A 14,986-nucleotide genomic window follows, 5' to 3' on the forward strand; every position below is an offset into this window, starting at 1 on the left:
GGATGTTAATGTTCCATTAAAATAGATTTCTGCATTAAATTCTGTGGTATTTTTTGTTTTGCTCAAAAATAATCACTGCACTCAGCAAAGTCCCCTTTTTTGTCCCTGCCTTCCACAATGCAATTCTGTGGTGTGGTGAAGGTTCTGAATGCTTGTAAACCACAGCAGAACAGGAAATGAACCAGGCATTGAATCTGTTCTAGCCTCTTTTTGTTTGTTTGTTTGTTCACAGTGCCATGCTGCATTACACCTGCAGTGCATGGCCAAACCCAGAAAATCCCTCGGTTAATAAAGGTACCTCACTCTGGGGTTTCCCATGTCTGGACAAGTAAAAAAGTGTTGTGTCTTTATAGTATTTCTCAACACAGAGCAAAATCCTTAGTTTCAGAGTGAGTGAATAGACAAACCCTTTCATTTTCCTAGGTTAAAACTATTCACAGCAAAGTTACTATTTCCCCTAGTTTCTCACTTTCCATACAAACTCACTAATCTTAAAAAAAAAAATCAGTTGATATAAGACTCCATAGAGACAGGCCACGATTGAAGATGGGTAAAGCGCTTAATGGGTGGAAGGGAAAACTGTAAAGTGTTGCAACATTGGAGCCAGCCAGCAACTGAATAACCTAAACAAACTATAAATATGCATTTTGTACATCAATGAAAACAGTGTAGCGTCCTTCCCCAGATGTTTCATGTGCAGTGTGCTGGATAATAACATGAGAGGTCTCCATGTTTCTAAAACAAAACTGGCTCTTTTTTAAGAGAACTGTTTGTAGAGATGCTGCAACTGCAGATAGCATTCTAATCATATGTACACAGACTGGTTTCCTGGTGCCTTTTCCAAACACTTCCCTGCTGAAACCTGTGCTCCTTCCTCCAAATTTCATTCAGAAGTACAGCTCACATTTCTATTCTCTCTATCCCCACCCCACGTGAGTGATTATAAGCGACTATTATTTCCTAGCCCCGGTCATCTGCCATAAATCAGTGTTAAAAAAGGTTAATTCCTCTCACATGGCCAGGGTCAAAATCTACTGTCTCCAGTAGCTACTGTTACCATATACATGTAACTTTGCAACCCCCTTCCTTCCAACTCCTTTGGCTCCTCCTTTCTTCAGCACCCTCACTATTATTTCTTTTGGGAAGAGCCATTGCACTTGTTTCTTTTCTATGTTTATGGCCAGGCCAATCGAGGTCTAAGCTTTGCTTTTTAACTCCATTACTGACTCTTGCTTAATAATTCTGATCCTTGCTATCGATATACAGATATTGTATTCCTCAAATACTCCATCACCATGGGCTCTCCAAATCAGTAGACACCATCAAGGTTTCACGTCACCCCTAGTACTGTTTGCAGAAGATAGCATCTCTAGGTCACAGAAGAGTCAGTGAAGTCTGTAACCTTCCTGAAAGGACTGTGCTTAGTGGTGAGATTTCTGCAAAGTCACATAAGATATCTCTACCCACTGATTGCCATTTAGATTATTTAAGTAAAAGTCATGACCATCTTCTGGTCAGGACCCTGATCACTCGCCATCAGTGGAGGTACTCAGTCTAAACTAAACTGATCTTTAATGGCATTAAAGAAGCAGTGTTGTCTAATGGATAGGGTGCTGGACTGGGTATTAGGATACCTGGGTTCTGTTCCTGAATCAGCCACTGATCTGTTAGGCAAATCACTTAACCTCTCTCCCTTTGTTTCCTCTTTCACATTTTGTCTTTCTTGTCTATTTAGATTGCAAGCTACTTGGGGCAGGGACTGCTTCCACACATAGCCAATATGTACAGTACCTACAGTATGGAGTTTTAGTCTCACTTGGGGTCTCTTGGCACTACTGTAATACATAGAATGACCCATTATCAATGATCACACACTGAAAGATATCTGCATTCCTCACAGGTTTTTAGTTACTACTTATTCCCTGCTTTCTGAATTGGTGCTTGAATACTATGTTGAATGGGTCCCTGTAAAAGTAGAGGAGGAACGCTTAACCATCCAGCTATTGTATCTCTTATTCAGTGATGGTCCCATGGTTTAAAAGCTCTGAGGACAGTCTGAAATTCACTTTTGTACTGTATGACAGGTCTAGTACACTAGCCCTACAATACATCAATCTACTTGCTACCTATTCGCTGCTCACGCTGGTTTTAAATGGGTGAGATAAGATGATCAGATTCTGATCTTCTGTGTGGTTGAAAGAAGTTAGCTGGTATAGTTTCCTGGACCAGAGCCATTGCATGTGGCAGAGCAACATGTAGCTGTGCAGGTCTCCAGCTAACAGGAGAAGTGACTTTATAGAAAGAAATAATGAAGGAAATAAAAACTTTCCTTTGTCCATTTACTCTAGACTTGATGACAGAACCCTAAATATTTCAGGCCAGATCCTCAGCTGTTTAGTGGAGATACGCTGATTTATAGCAGCTGAAGATCTGGCCCTTAATTTGTAAACACTATATTTTACATGCAGGGGACACCTATAAGTAAAAGAAACTATAAGGTCAGATCTTGAAGGCACAACTGCCCAAAATCCTAAGACTGGCCCAATATTAATAAATATTCTCACTGGTCTTTATAAAGATTTATTTTTAAGTAAAAAGCAAACAAGGATTGTTTAATTTGTTTAAAAAAAAAAACAAAACAGGAGTACTTGTGGCACCTTAGAAACTAACAAATTTATTAGAGCATAAGCTTTCGTGGGCTACAACCCACTTCTTCGGATGCATATAGAGTGAAACATATGTTGAGGAGAAATATATACACACATACAGAGAGCATGAACAGGTGGGAGTTGTCTTACCAACTCTGAGAGGCCAATTAAGTAAGAGAAAAAAACTTTTGAAGTGATAATCAAGATAGCTCAGTACAGACAGTTTGATAAGAAGCAAGTGTGAGAATACTTACAAGGAGAGATAGATTCAATGTTGTAGTCCACGAAAGCTTATGCTCTAATAAATGTGTTAGTCTCTAAGGTGCCACAAGTACTCCTGTTTTTTTTTTTTGTTTTGTTGAGGATACAGACTAACACGGCTGCTACCCTGAAACCTGTTAATTTGTTTTGTCAAAGCAGGCACAGGTAGGGATTTTTAAAGGGACACTCAAGCCAAGGGGCCAAATCCTGGAATCAGCCATTTCATTGGTGTCAGTGGGAGTTCTGTATAGATAAGAACTGAGTACGGACTTCAGGGTTTGGCTCAGTTTTTAAGCCTAAAATCCATCCTACCTGGACAATGATTTTTTTTTTTAATGTTCTTGCCTGGAGGAGCCTATATTTGTATGTTTTTTTCTGAACACAAGCATTTCTGGGGTATATTTCTTATAAACTGCATGATCCATTGTGAGGTTTACTAAGGGACAGATGCTGCTACCCTTATTCACACTGGATAGTATCTTATTCTGTGAGTTCCTCTATTGGATTCAGTTGGACTACTTGCAGAGAAAGCTACTGTTTGGTGTGAGTTGAAGTACCATGCTTCAGATTAGTGCAGTCTCTGAGGTAAAGATGGTGTATAGGTACCAGTTTGTTTACTGATAATGTTGACACTGTCTCAATATACAAACAAACGTTACCTAGATAGTGACTCCTCTGTGGTTTTTATTATCAGATGTACTTTCCCACTTTCCTCCCTGGTGCCATCGGAAAGTTATGAAGAGTATGTAAGCAGATGCTCTGCAGTTATAAAACAGATTCTCAGTGACTGTACAAGCAACGGTAAATATTTCACATTCTCGCATGTTTTCAATGGCAGGATCGGAAACAGCTGTGCCATATGAAATACATTCAGTATGGATGCTTGGTATTGTCCTGTCTTTGAGGTAGATTATTAAACATTATACTAAATTAATATATCTATTATTTAAAATAGAAATAGACAAGACTAAACATAAAGCAGTAAAATACTCCATTGCTAAATCATATCATATGCAGGGTCTTAGTTTGACAAACTAAGTTTGTCAGGATGTGACTTGACACTGTAAGGCAGCTTTTTTTTGTTTTGAAAGCTTCATTTTCCCCCCAGCAAATGCTTGTCTCGTTAGCTAAATTGCATGAAACATACCAAACAGGATATTTACACCTGCCCAGTTTATATGTCACACAGCTCTGCAAAGATGAACAACACAAAAACAGCCAATAAGCATAACCAACACACAGTGAATTGTGAAGTTACAGTTTTCTTTCTTCCTTCCTTTATTTATTTTGGTGTAACAGGTATCATCCTGATAGTGGGTCATGGCTCATCCCTGGATTCCTTCACTCGACCTGTACTAGGGCTCCCAGCCAGAGACAGCAATGATTTTGCCTCATTGGTTAGAAAGGTAAGAAGTTTTTCCAACAGGAAGCTCTTGCCCACTGTTTTCTCCTTGGTATATTTTCAGTAAGGAACCTACTCAAGCAATGGGCTGTTTGTTTTTTCAATTGCTCAAAACAAGAGTTACTCTCTGATTCTGGAGGGAGCTCTGTTCAGTAGTTCTAGCACACAACTGGCTGTCAAGAGATGTGAGTTCTACCAGTCAACTGCCATGTGACCTTGGGCATATCATGTCTCTCCGGTGAAGATTTTCAAAGGCACCATGGCACCAGATTCCCATTGAAAGTCACTGGGAGGTACACACCGAACTGCCAGGTGTGCCTTTGAAAATCTCCCCCTAGGTATCTTGGTTTGTCTGTCACTAAGATGGATAACAGTGTCCCCTTTGTATCTCCCAAGGTGTTGTGCGGCCTACGTCAAGAAAGCACAGCTCCCATTTGGAAAAGTCAGTCTGTAAAGTGGTACAGTGGGGTACCATGTTCACTGTGTCTCAGTGAGCCCAAATCATATTTGCTCCGTTTATGAATAAAAGAGTGATCTGTGTTGCCAGCATCACAAGCTCATCCTGGGATCTGATGACCAACCTATGCTTTCTGGTTTGTACATAATCACCGGTAACAAAGATTCTGTAAGCCAAATTTTCCCTTCCATTATACCTGTTGCACTGGTGTTAGGGAGGGGAGAATTTGGTCAGCAGTGTGTTTATTACTGGTGATGATGCATGAGATAGAAAGAACATAGCTTGATTATCAGATCTCTGGAAGAGCTTGTGGAGCTGACACAAGCTCCATTAGTGTCCAACAGATAGGACTTCCTCATGCTACCAATTCATTTTAGGTCAAGTGGGAGAATATCTTGATCTGTATTCCTAAAATGCTCTCAAGATACACACCCCTGTTCCACAATGCAAACTGTTTAATTACGCTGTGCTTTCAGTCTATATGGTATGTCTTCCCCATTTCCAGTGTATTCAGGAAAGTTCTAATACAAAGTCCTGTTGAAATCTCTCTGTTTTTCCAGATACCTTCACTGGGCATGTGTTTCTGTGAAGAGCTTAAAGAGGAGAATAGATGGCAGATGATTAACCCACCAGTTAAGACGTTAACCCATGGATCAAATGCAGCATTTAATTGGAGAAATGGCATACTGGACAGTTAGACTCTATATTCATTCATTATATAGTTCAAAAAAGAAGAGAAGACAAATATTTTTCCTCCTGGTTCAACACAGGCCAGCGGTCTGTCCAAAATATTTAGAACTTGGGGGAATTTTCCTCTACTACTTGTATGAATTGTCAATGCACAGAAAGCACTTTTGAAGTTTTTGAACCTGAGTTCTGTTTTTGTTACAGTGACTCAGAAGAAAAAACCTATTAACTGACATAAAAGTGAACGATAATTCATCCAGTGCTGAAGAATGAACTTTTAAAATTCTTTATTTAGACTAACATCTGTAATGCTTATATATATATATATATATATATATATATATAAAACTGACTATAAGCCTCGTTGCTTGACGCACTCACGAAAACATATGGTTATATCTTCAAGAACAAAGTACAATCAATAAAGAATTAGACATTTTGTTTCAGACATGTGGACATTTTGTTTTCTTATTGATTGCTTCTAGTTTATCCAGAGTATGAATGGACATGATGTATCATACAGACTATTTATTTTCTTCTGATGCATAATCAGGTTCCATCATAGGAGCTTTTCCATCAAGTGACTCTAACCATGCAAATATCACATCTTTGTTAATAAATGACTTGCAGAAAAAAAGTTTAAGAAAATTGAATTTATTGCCTCATTGTTGCTAAAAAAAGATTGTACAATACATTGTCGTAATGGTGACAAGACCATGCTGTGGGTAATTCTATCTGCTGCAGGTTTCCTGAGATGGCTGTCATGTGACAGAACCGCACAGCTTGTTTCTTATTGTTTTACCCCCCCAGACCTGAGATGACAAGCTTATTGGTTACTCACAAACCATGTACACCATTCCTATCAATTCCTTGTTTGTTTAAAGGGATACAGACCCAAACGCCGACAAACACTTCTTCAAAAGGTTCACATTGCCTCTTTAAACTATCTTCCTCGTAATGCCCTGACTATCCCAAGTGAAACCGGGAGATTTTGTTTCAATGAGAAATAAATGAGGTCCTTATTCCTTTCTTATGTTGTCTGATATAGTTTTATTTTTCACTCTTAGACATGACTCATTCTCTCTTTCTTCCTACAGCCGAGCAAAATTTTTCAGACTAAACTTTTTTCCTTCAAAAAAAACAAAACAAAAAAAACCCCATATTTGGGACAATTGAAACATTTTGCTAATTTGTGTTGAATTCAGCAAATTGTGTTGGTTGAAAAAAAAAAGAAAAATAATTTAAAAAACAATTTGTTTTGACATTTTTTAAGTTGAAACTTTAAAAAAATTACTTCAATTTTATTTTTAAATAATTAAAAGGGTCAAAAAAGTTGGAAACCAAACAGAATGATTGGGTTGATCCAAAACATTTTTTAACGGTTCAACCACCAAACCAAAAAAATCCATTATTTGCATAGCTCTATTTCTTCTTTACATCTCACACACCCTTAACATTGTCTCCATTGACTTTCTGAATATGCTGCAAAGCCTATCTTTTTTTTTCAGGCTTCTGGGGAAACAGAGGTATGGGGAAAATTCAACAAGATCATTGCAAAAATAGGTGCCAAACAGCCTGCTGAAATTAGATGGTAACAGTCAGAGTGGTCATTAGAGGGACAGAAAAATATTTTCTATATTTAGGACTAGATTTTCACTGTGAGAAGTGCTGTGGGTGGGTTAGTGTCAACCTCTGGATGATTCACTTTGATGTTCTGGTTTTGAGGAAGCTGTTATTTATTTAATTTATTGATTGGTAAATGGCCGATGTTACTGTGGTGGGTCCCGCACTTCTCCTTCATGTGGGGGAGTCAGGGTGCCGCTCCTTGCCCCTATTCTTGAGCATTGTGAGCTCTGGGTCCCAGCTCCTTCAGCTTTGCAGGCTGCTTACCCTCTTTCCCCTGAGGTAGGGTTTCCCTCAGTCCTCCATGCTCAGGCAGGGTTTCCCTTCCCCTGGTATGGTTTTCTAGCTAGCAACAACACTCCTCCAAACACTAGTCTACTCCTGCTCCTTCCCCAAGCAGGGTTTTTTTATTAGGTCTTGGGCAGGGCCTAGGGTGACCAGATGTCCCAATTTTGTAGGGACAGTCCCAATATTTGGGGCTTTGTCTTTTATAGGTACTTATTACCCCCCACCCTGGTCCTGATTTTTCACCCTTGCTATCTGGTCACCCTAGCAGGGCCTTAATTGACTCCAGGTGCCCCAATTACCCTGTAGTAACCTTTCCCTAGTCCCCAGGTACTAAGGCCTTGATCAACCTAGGGCTTAAATACTTCCCATCTACCACTCTCCTGCTGCCCTCTGGCCCTGCTGTGTCACAATTGTAAAATGTCATTGCACTTTTAAAAGTACACCTAACGCACCTAGCACCTGGACAGGTGCTTTTTAGTCTTGATCTGGACCCAAGATCTTTCCCTTCAATTTTATATGTTGTAATCAGTCAATAATAGTACCCCACCAAGTAACCTTCTAGAGCTTCTCCATCCAGGCCTGCCATGGACAGCAAACTGAGCTTGCAGCCTGATCTTGGATCCTAGCAAGCCTGCTTCAATTTGTTCTCCTTGCTCTGTAGCCACATGCTCTGGTCTCTTTTTCCCACCTCATATCCCACTTCACTTTACCCTGCTATTATGGAAAAATGGCCAGGTCAGTCACCCCAGCACACTTGTCCCCTCTACAAGCCCAGTGAATGGCCTTGGCTCACTGTCCTAGGGGAGAGGGAATTTGCAAGCCTCCCAAGCTTGGTTCAAGAAGGATGAACCAGGTATGGAGACTTATCAAGATGTAACAAGAGTGAGTCAGAGCTGGAACAATAGCTGTGCTCCAATCCCAGGCTTCAAGGGGGGAGGGGTGGGATTTGTTCCCCAAGTGACACCTTGTAAGAGGGGAGTTGTGGAATGTTCCCTGTTTGGGGATACAGCCAAAAGAGTTCAGAGAGGAAGTTCTTAAGATCCAACTCTGGTTTCTCTCTGTCACAAACATACCTGCCTGCAGGACGTACGACTGGCACTAACAGCCATGGAGAAGGCAAAACTTGCTCAGTTTCTGAATTTTTTTAAATTGTAAATGATATATTTTTAAAATATTTATCTATCAGTATTGTCTGTCTTGTAAAAAACAGCGGAAATTTTTCTTTACCTGTGTTGAAATAATTATGCTTTGCCCTTCTATAGCCTCTCTCATGCAAGGATCTCAGGGCACACTACAGACATTGTCAGGTAGTTTGGGCTCATAAATAGGTTTTGCTTAAAAAAAAATAGAAAAGTTTAAAAGTCTTCCAACTCTGAAAAAAATAGCATCTTCTTACTCAACAGAGCTGCTCTTTTGGTGACACCTGGTGACTATAAGGATGAAATAGATCTATTACATTTTATTCCTATTACCTCTACACAACTAATGGAGCTAAGAGACACCAAGTTGGAAACTATTGCTGCTTGTGCATCATTAACATAATTGTCCACTAAATTTCCATCGGTTACACCGGTACAAACTCTTTGACAGGTATGGGGTGAGCCTGGGTTTCACAGGTGTCACTGAGAACACAATTTAAAGATAATGGACTAGCACGGGTGTATTTGAAGGACATATCTAACAGACCCTTTATTACAGGTGATGATGTGCAAGAAGGCATGAACATCCTTTGAGTCTCAGTTTCCAGCTTGTGGTTGCAGGGCTGGCAATTTTATAAACAATTGTGTTATCTGTAAGATGCATATACTTGATATGGAAATCAATGAGACATTAAACATGAAATCCAGAGGTGAAAGCAAGAGCCGGTACGCCGTGCTGGACCGGACCGGCTTCCCCAGGCCAGCGATTTAAAGGGCCTGGGGCTCCCATCAGTGGCCGGAGCCCCGGTCCCTTTAAATTGCCACCAGAGCCCCGTTGCCAGAGCCCCGGGGTAGCAGCGGCAGCCCAGGGCTCCGGTGGTGATTTAAAGGGCCAGGGGCTCCCAGCCGTCGCTACCACAGCGGAGCCCGGCCCTTTAAATCGCTGACAGAGCCCCGAATCCTGGGGTAGTGACAGCAGCCGGGAGCCCCTGGGGCTCCGTCAGTGATTTAAAGGGCCCAGGGCTCCACTGCGGCCGGGAACCCCGGCCCTTTAAATCACCGCTGGAGCTCTGGGCCACAGCCGTTACCCTGGGGGCTCCAGCAGCGGGGCTCGGGCAGAGATGTAAAGGGCCTGGGGCTCCGGCCGCTGCAGAGAGCCCCGGGCCCTTTAAATCGCCACCCAAGCCCCGCTACCGGAGCCCTAGGGTAGTGGCAGCAGGGGTCCGGGGGTGAATTAAAGGGCCAGGGGCTCCCAGCCGCCGCTACCGCAGTGGAGCCCAGTGCCCTTTAAATCTCCACCAGAGCCCCAAGACTGGGATAGCAGCGGCAGCCAGGAGCCCCTGGGGTTCCGTTGGCGATCTAAAGGGCCCAGGGCTCCACTGTGGTACTCTGAGAAATGCAAATGAAACTGGCACACTGTGGGATTCCATCTGGGGTGAAAGTAACTTAAAGGACTTACTGGTACGCCGGAGTCCTGAGCAGGGGGCGGTGCCTCAACCGGAAGAGGCGTGGCCTCAACCACAGTCTAAGAGCCAAACTTGTGTGCATGTTTTGAAGCAAGAGAGATAGGAAATAGAAATATAAAAACAGCCATACTGGGTCAAACCAAAGAACCATGTAGCCCAGTATCCTGTCTTCCAACAGTGGCCAATGTCAGATGTTTCGGAGGGAATGAACAGAACAGGTAATCCATGAAATTATCTAGTTCTTTTTTGAACCCTGTTATAGTCTTGGCCTTCACAACATCCTCTGACAAAGAGTTCCACAGGTTGACTGTGCATTGTGTGAAAAAATACCTTTTGTTTGTTTTAAACCTGCTGCCTATTAATTTCATTGGGTGACCCCTAGTTCTTGTGTTATAAGAAGGAGTAAATAACACTTCCTTATTTACTTTCTTTACACCAGTCATGGTTTTATAAACATCTATCATATCCCCCCAGTCATCTCTTTTCCAAGCTGAAATGTCCCAGTCTTTTTAATCTCGCCTCGTATGCAAGCTATTCCATACCCCTTATCATTTTCATTGCCCTTTTCTGTACCTTTTCCAATTCCAATATCTTTTTTGAGATGCGATGACCAGATCTGCACGCAGTATTCAAGGTGTGCATGTACCATGGATTTATATAGAGGCAATATGATATTTTCTGTCTTATTATCTATCTCTTTCCTAATGATTTCCAACATTCTGTTCGCTTTTTTGACTGCTGCTGCACATTGAGTGGATGTTTTCAGAGAACTACCCACAATGACTCCAAGATCTTTTTCTTGAGTGGTAACATCTAATTTAGACCCCATCATTTTATATGGACAGTTGGGGATATGTTTTCCAATGTGCCCTAGGGTAGTGGCAGCAGGGATCCGGGGGTGATTTAAAGGGCCAGGGGCTCGCTACCGCAGTGGAGCCCAGGACCCTTTAAATCTCCACCAGAGCCCCAAGACTGGGATAGCAGCGGCAGCCGGGAGCCCCTGGGGTTCCGTTGGCGATCTAAAGGGCCAAGGGCTCCACTGTGGTACTCTGAGAAATGCAAATGAAACTGGCACACTGTGGGATTCCATCTGGGGTGAAAGTAACTTAAAGGACTTACTGGTACGCCGGAGTCCTGAGCAGGGGGCGGCACTGACAATACAGGCAAACAAGTTTGCCAATACATCAGTCTAAAAACCAGTGAGCCAGATGCATATAAAATAGGATTTTGTAGTCCCATAGATTTAGTTGAGGAAATCATTAATTTATTATCTTCTGTGATATTCAGGATCAGGATGTAAATCATCTATTATGTCACTAAAATAGAAGATGTTTCATGAGTAACATAGTACAGCACAAGAGAATAACTGTGCTATTTGAAAATCTCCAAAGAGTGGTTTGTGAAGAAGTTGGCTGAAAAAATTGCAAACTCCACAAGAGAGACTGTGTGTGTGTGTGTGTGTGTGTGTGTGTGTGTGTGTGTGTGTGTGTGTGTGTGTTTTGTGAATATATACACATATATGTGTATAAAATTCAGAAAGCAACTTCATGGTTCTTTATTCCATTTTCCTCCCTTTAACGTCTGATCTCTAAAGTCTTTTAAAATAGTGTTAACATTGGTATCTTTTTCCTTGTTTCTGAACTTTATGGGATAAGATAGATCCCAATCTGAACACCTAAAAAAAGGTTCTGCTAAGTTAAAAGAACCCACACTCTCTGTAAATGCCAGAAACAGCAGGACCTTTTGCATCAGAATTCTGCTAGAAAAGTGATGAGAAAGATGTCCATTCAAGTTCTGCTGCCTGTGAAGTCTTTTTAGAAGAACAAAACAGGGACTGTCAGCCATCACTCAGAACATGCAGAGGGCTGGAAAAGAGGGTTTATCAGTAAACTGGGCTAAAGTGTAGTTTCCATTGCAAGAGAAGTGGCACAATAATCTGTATCCAGAATCCATGTGCAGAACCTTGTTTGACTGCGCTCCATCACTGAGCCCACAGTTTATTGTGATGTCATAGAATGGTGAAATTAACATGAACATCCCCTAGCGCAGCAGCAGGAGAATAGTGAGGAAGACAAGAAGGAAAGAGAGAGGGAGAGGCAGTTATCTCTCAACAATTCATTTTTCACAGGTACTTGCTAATAAATTAGTTTTATTCAGGCTCTTGAGGTGCTTATTTTACTCAGGCAAACCTTTTACTGACTTCAGGGTCAGAGTTCTGATTAGTCATTAGCGGTAAGCAAGCTGAAACATACTGCTGAAAGATGTTGAAACAACAAAGATAGTATAACTTCAGGGCTCTCAGGAAAGCAAGGAAAGGTTCTTAGCAGCCTGGGCTACTCTGTATGTAAGAAGATGCGAAGCATGTGTCATACCACTAGAGGTCATGCATGTCTCAGTGCTAAGGGTAGCGATGGTGCTGTAGCAATATGAGGAAGAAAAGAGAAACAATGTATTATAAAGTAAGTCTGTGGATTGGACTTTGGTTGCTATCTCCTTATTTGTTCTGGAAGGGTGCAGGTTTTATAGTTTGCTCTTCATGGTGAGATTGTACCATAAACATCTGTAAGGATTACAGAAACAGGAATGCGGTCCAAATGCACGAGTAAATATGCTCACAAAACAAATGCTTTTAGTTTCCTGGAAGTCAGAGTTCATGATGAGCCTGAGGAAAAAGTAATTTCATAAACCAACCAAGAATGAACTCAGCTTGAACTGAAGACAACCTTGAGATAGCAGCAACTGATTAACTATGTCATGCAGCTTTTCATCAAATTTGCCTCAGACTATGTTAAAGCTTGCATATCATAGAATTCTAATTTACATGAGTTCTTCTAAAAGAGAAGGAAAGTTTACATTAGTAAGCCAAGCTTTCCTTAATCTAGCAGTGCCACTAATGGAAATATGATATTTCCATTCACCAAGGAAGCCATGTAAGGAGAGGGGAGAATATTCAATAACTAAACAAAATAACCGCATAAGAAACTGTAGACAGGAGAAAAATTGCAAAACCAAGTGATAAACTGTATTTATTTTACACCTATCACTTCCTTTCTTTAACTATCTCTACTATTAATTTCCAAACCTCTACAACAGCTTCAGATAGGTTCTGTGTTACAATAAAAAGAACCTGCCACTAAAATGTTAACTCCTTTTCCCCTTAATGTGGAATGTCACTCAAATTATCCTGGTCTGAGGTGTAGGATTAAAATATTTAGTGCTGTTTCAGTAACACTGATATCTCACGACTCACCGGGGCTAGAAACAGCTACTTTACCCCAAAAGAGACCTGTAAAATATCTTAGGCACAAAATTGCCAATACATACTTGGCTTACCTTTAAGAACATGAGTAGTCCTATATGAAGTCAATAAGATTACTTGTATGCTTAAAGTTAAGCAAGTGTTGAAGTATTTGCAGGATCAGGGCCTAAACATTGTATCAACATAAGAACATAAGAATGGCCATACTGGGTCAGACCAAAGGTCCATCCAGCCCAATATCCTGTCTACTGACAGTGGCCAATGCCAGGTGCCCCAGAGGGAGTGAACCTAACAGGTAATGATCAAGTGATCTCTCTCCTGCCATCCATCTCTACCCTCAGACAAACAGAGGCTAGGGACATCATTCCTTACACATCCTGGCTAATAGTCATTAATGGACTGAACCTCCATGAATTTATCCAGTTCTGTTTTAAACCCTGTTATAGTCCTAGCCTTCACAACCTCCTCAGGCAAGGAGTTCCACAAGTTGATTGTGCGCTATGTGAAGAACTTCCTTTTATTTGTTTTAAACCTGCTGCCCATTAATTTCATTTGGTGGCCCCTAGTTCTTATATTATGGGAACAAGTAAATAACTTTTCCTTATTCACTTTCTCCATATCACTCATGATTTTATATACCTCTATCATATCCCCCCTTAGTCTCCTCTTTTCCAGGCTGAAAAGTCCTAGCCTCTTTAAGCTCTCCTCATATGGGACCCGTTCCAAACCCCTAATCATTTTAGTTGCCCTTCTCTGAACCTTTTCTAATGCCAGTATATTTCTTTTGAGATGAGGAGACCACTTCTGTACGCAGTATTCAAGATGTGGGCATACCATGGAGTTATATAAGGGCAATAAGATATTCTCCGTTTTATTCTCTATCCCCTTTTTAATGATTCCTAACATCCTGTTCGCTTTTTTGACTGCTGCTGCACACTGCATGGACGTCGTCAGAGAACTATCCACAATGACTCCAAGATCTTTTTCCTGATTAGTTGTAGCTAAATTAGCCCCCATCATATTGTATGTATAGTTAGGATTATTTTTCCCAATGTGCATTACTTTACATTTATCCACATTAAATTTCATTTGCCGTTTTGTTGCCCAATCACTTAGTTTTGTGAGATCTTTTTGAAGTTCTTCACAGTCTGCTTTGGTCTTAACTAGCTTGAGCACTTTAGTATCATCTGCAAACTTTGCCACCTCACTTTTTACCACTTTCGCCAGATCATATATGAATAAATTGAATAGGATTGGTCCTAGGACTGACCCTTGGGGAACACCACTAGTAACTCAACAAGGGGGAGTTATTGTTATTATGAGAACCTTAAATTTATATTGTCTGAATTTTGTGCAGTCAAATTTGCAATTTTAACATTGTATTAACATAGCATTTTGTGGTTAGTTCCTTCTTATTTTGTTTTTCTATAAAGGAAAAGAAAACATAGCTGAAGCACTGAGATTTTGCAACTGTTTTTGTGCTATTCCAATCAATCACGGAAGATGCACAAAAACTTGCTATAGCACTGTACACTAGTGCAATTTTTTTTGTGCAACTCCACACTGCCGTAGTCTTTGAAGTTAGTAAAACTGCTGAAGAAGCAGGTGCAAATGTCATTTTAATTGCTTTATAACATCATAATTTCAAAAATATTTTTGATGATGTGAATTAGTTTCCAACATAGAGGCTGTGTTTTGGTTTGGTACTGCTCTTAAGGACTTTGAGGACTATAAGATCCAAGGTTCACCTTCCTGC

At 40.9% G+C, this 14,986-nt stretch overlaps 1 protein-coding gene across 3 annotated transcripts in view; it reads left to right on the plus strand.

The window, feature by feature from the left end:
- Positions 1 to 5,901, plus strand: part of UBASH3A (ubiquitin associated and SH3 domain containing A) — a 39,072-nt gene extending 33,171 nt beyond the window's left edge. Inside the window, exons 12-14 of one of the 3 annotated variants that reach the window (XM_005303702.4) lie at positions 3,604 to 3,710; positions 4,209 to 4,315; positions 5,329 to 5,901. In XM_005303702.4, coding sequence (XP_005303759.2) covers positions 3,604 to 3,710; positions 4,209 to 4,315; positions 5,329 to 5,466 — 352 coding nt within the window. In that variant the 3' untranslated portion in view covers positions 5,467 to 5,901. Of the gene's footprint in view, positions 1 to 1,735; positions 1,901 to 3,603; positions 3,815 to 4,208; positions 4,319 to 5,328 lie in introns of those variants that run through there. The other 2 variants (XR_006174739.2, XM_065577877.1) reach the window with 2 other exon arrangements.
- Positions 5,902 to 14,986: the final 9,085 nt, after the last annotated feature.

Source organism: Chrysemys picta, chromosome 1 (assembly GCF_011386835.1).
Source record: "Chrysemys picta bellii isolate R12L10 chromosome 1, ASM1138683v2, whole genome shotgun sequence".
NCBI classification, from domain to species: Eukaryota; Metazoa; Chordata; order Testudines; family Emydidae; genus Chrysemys; species Chrysemys picta.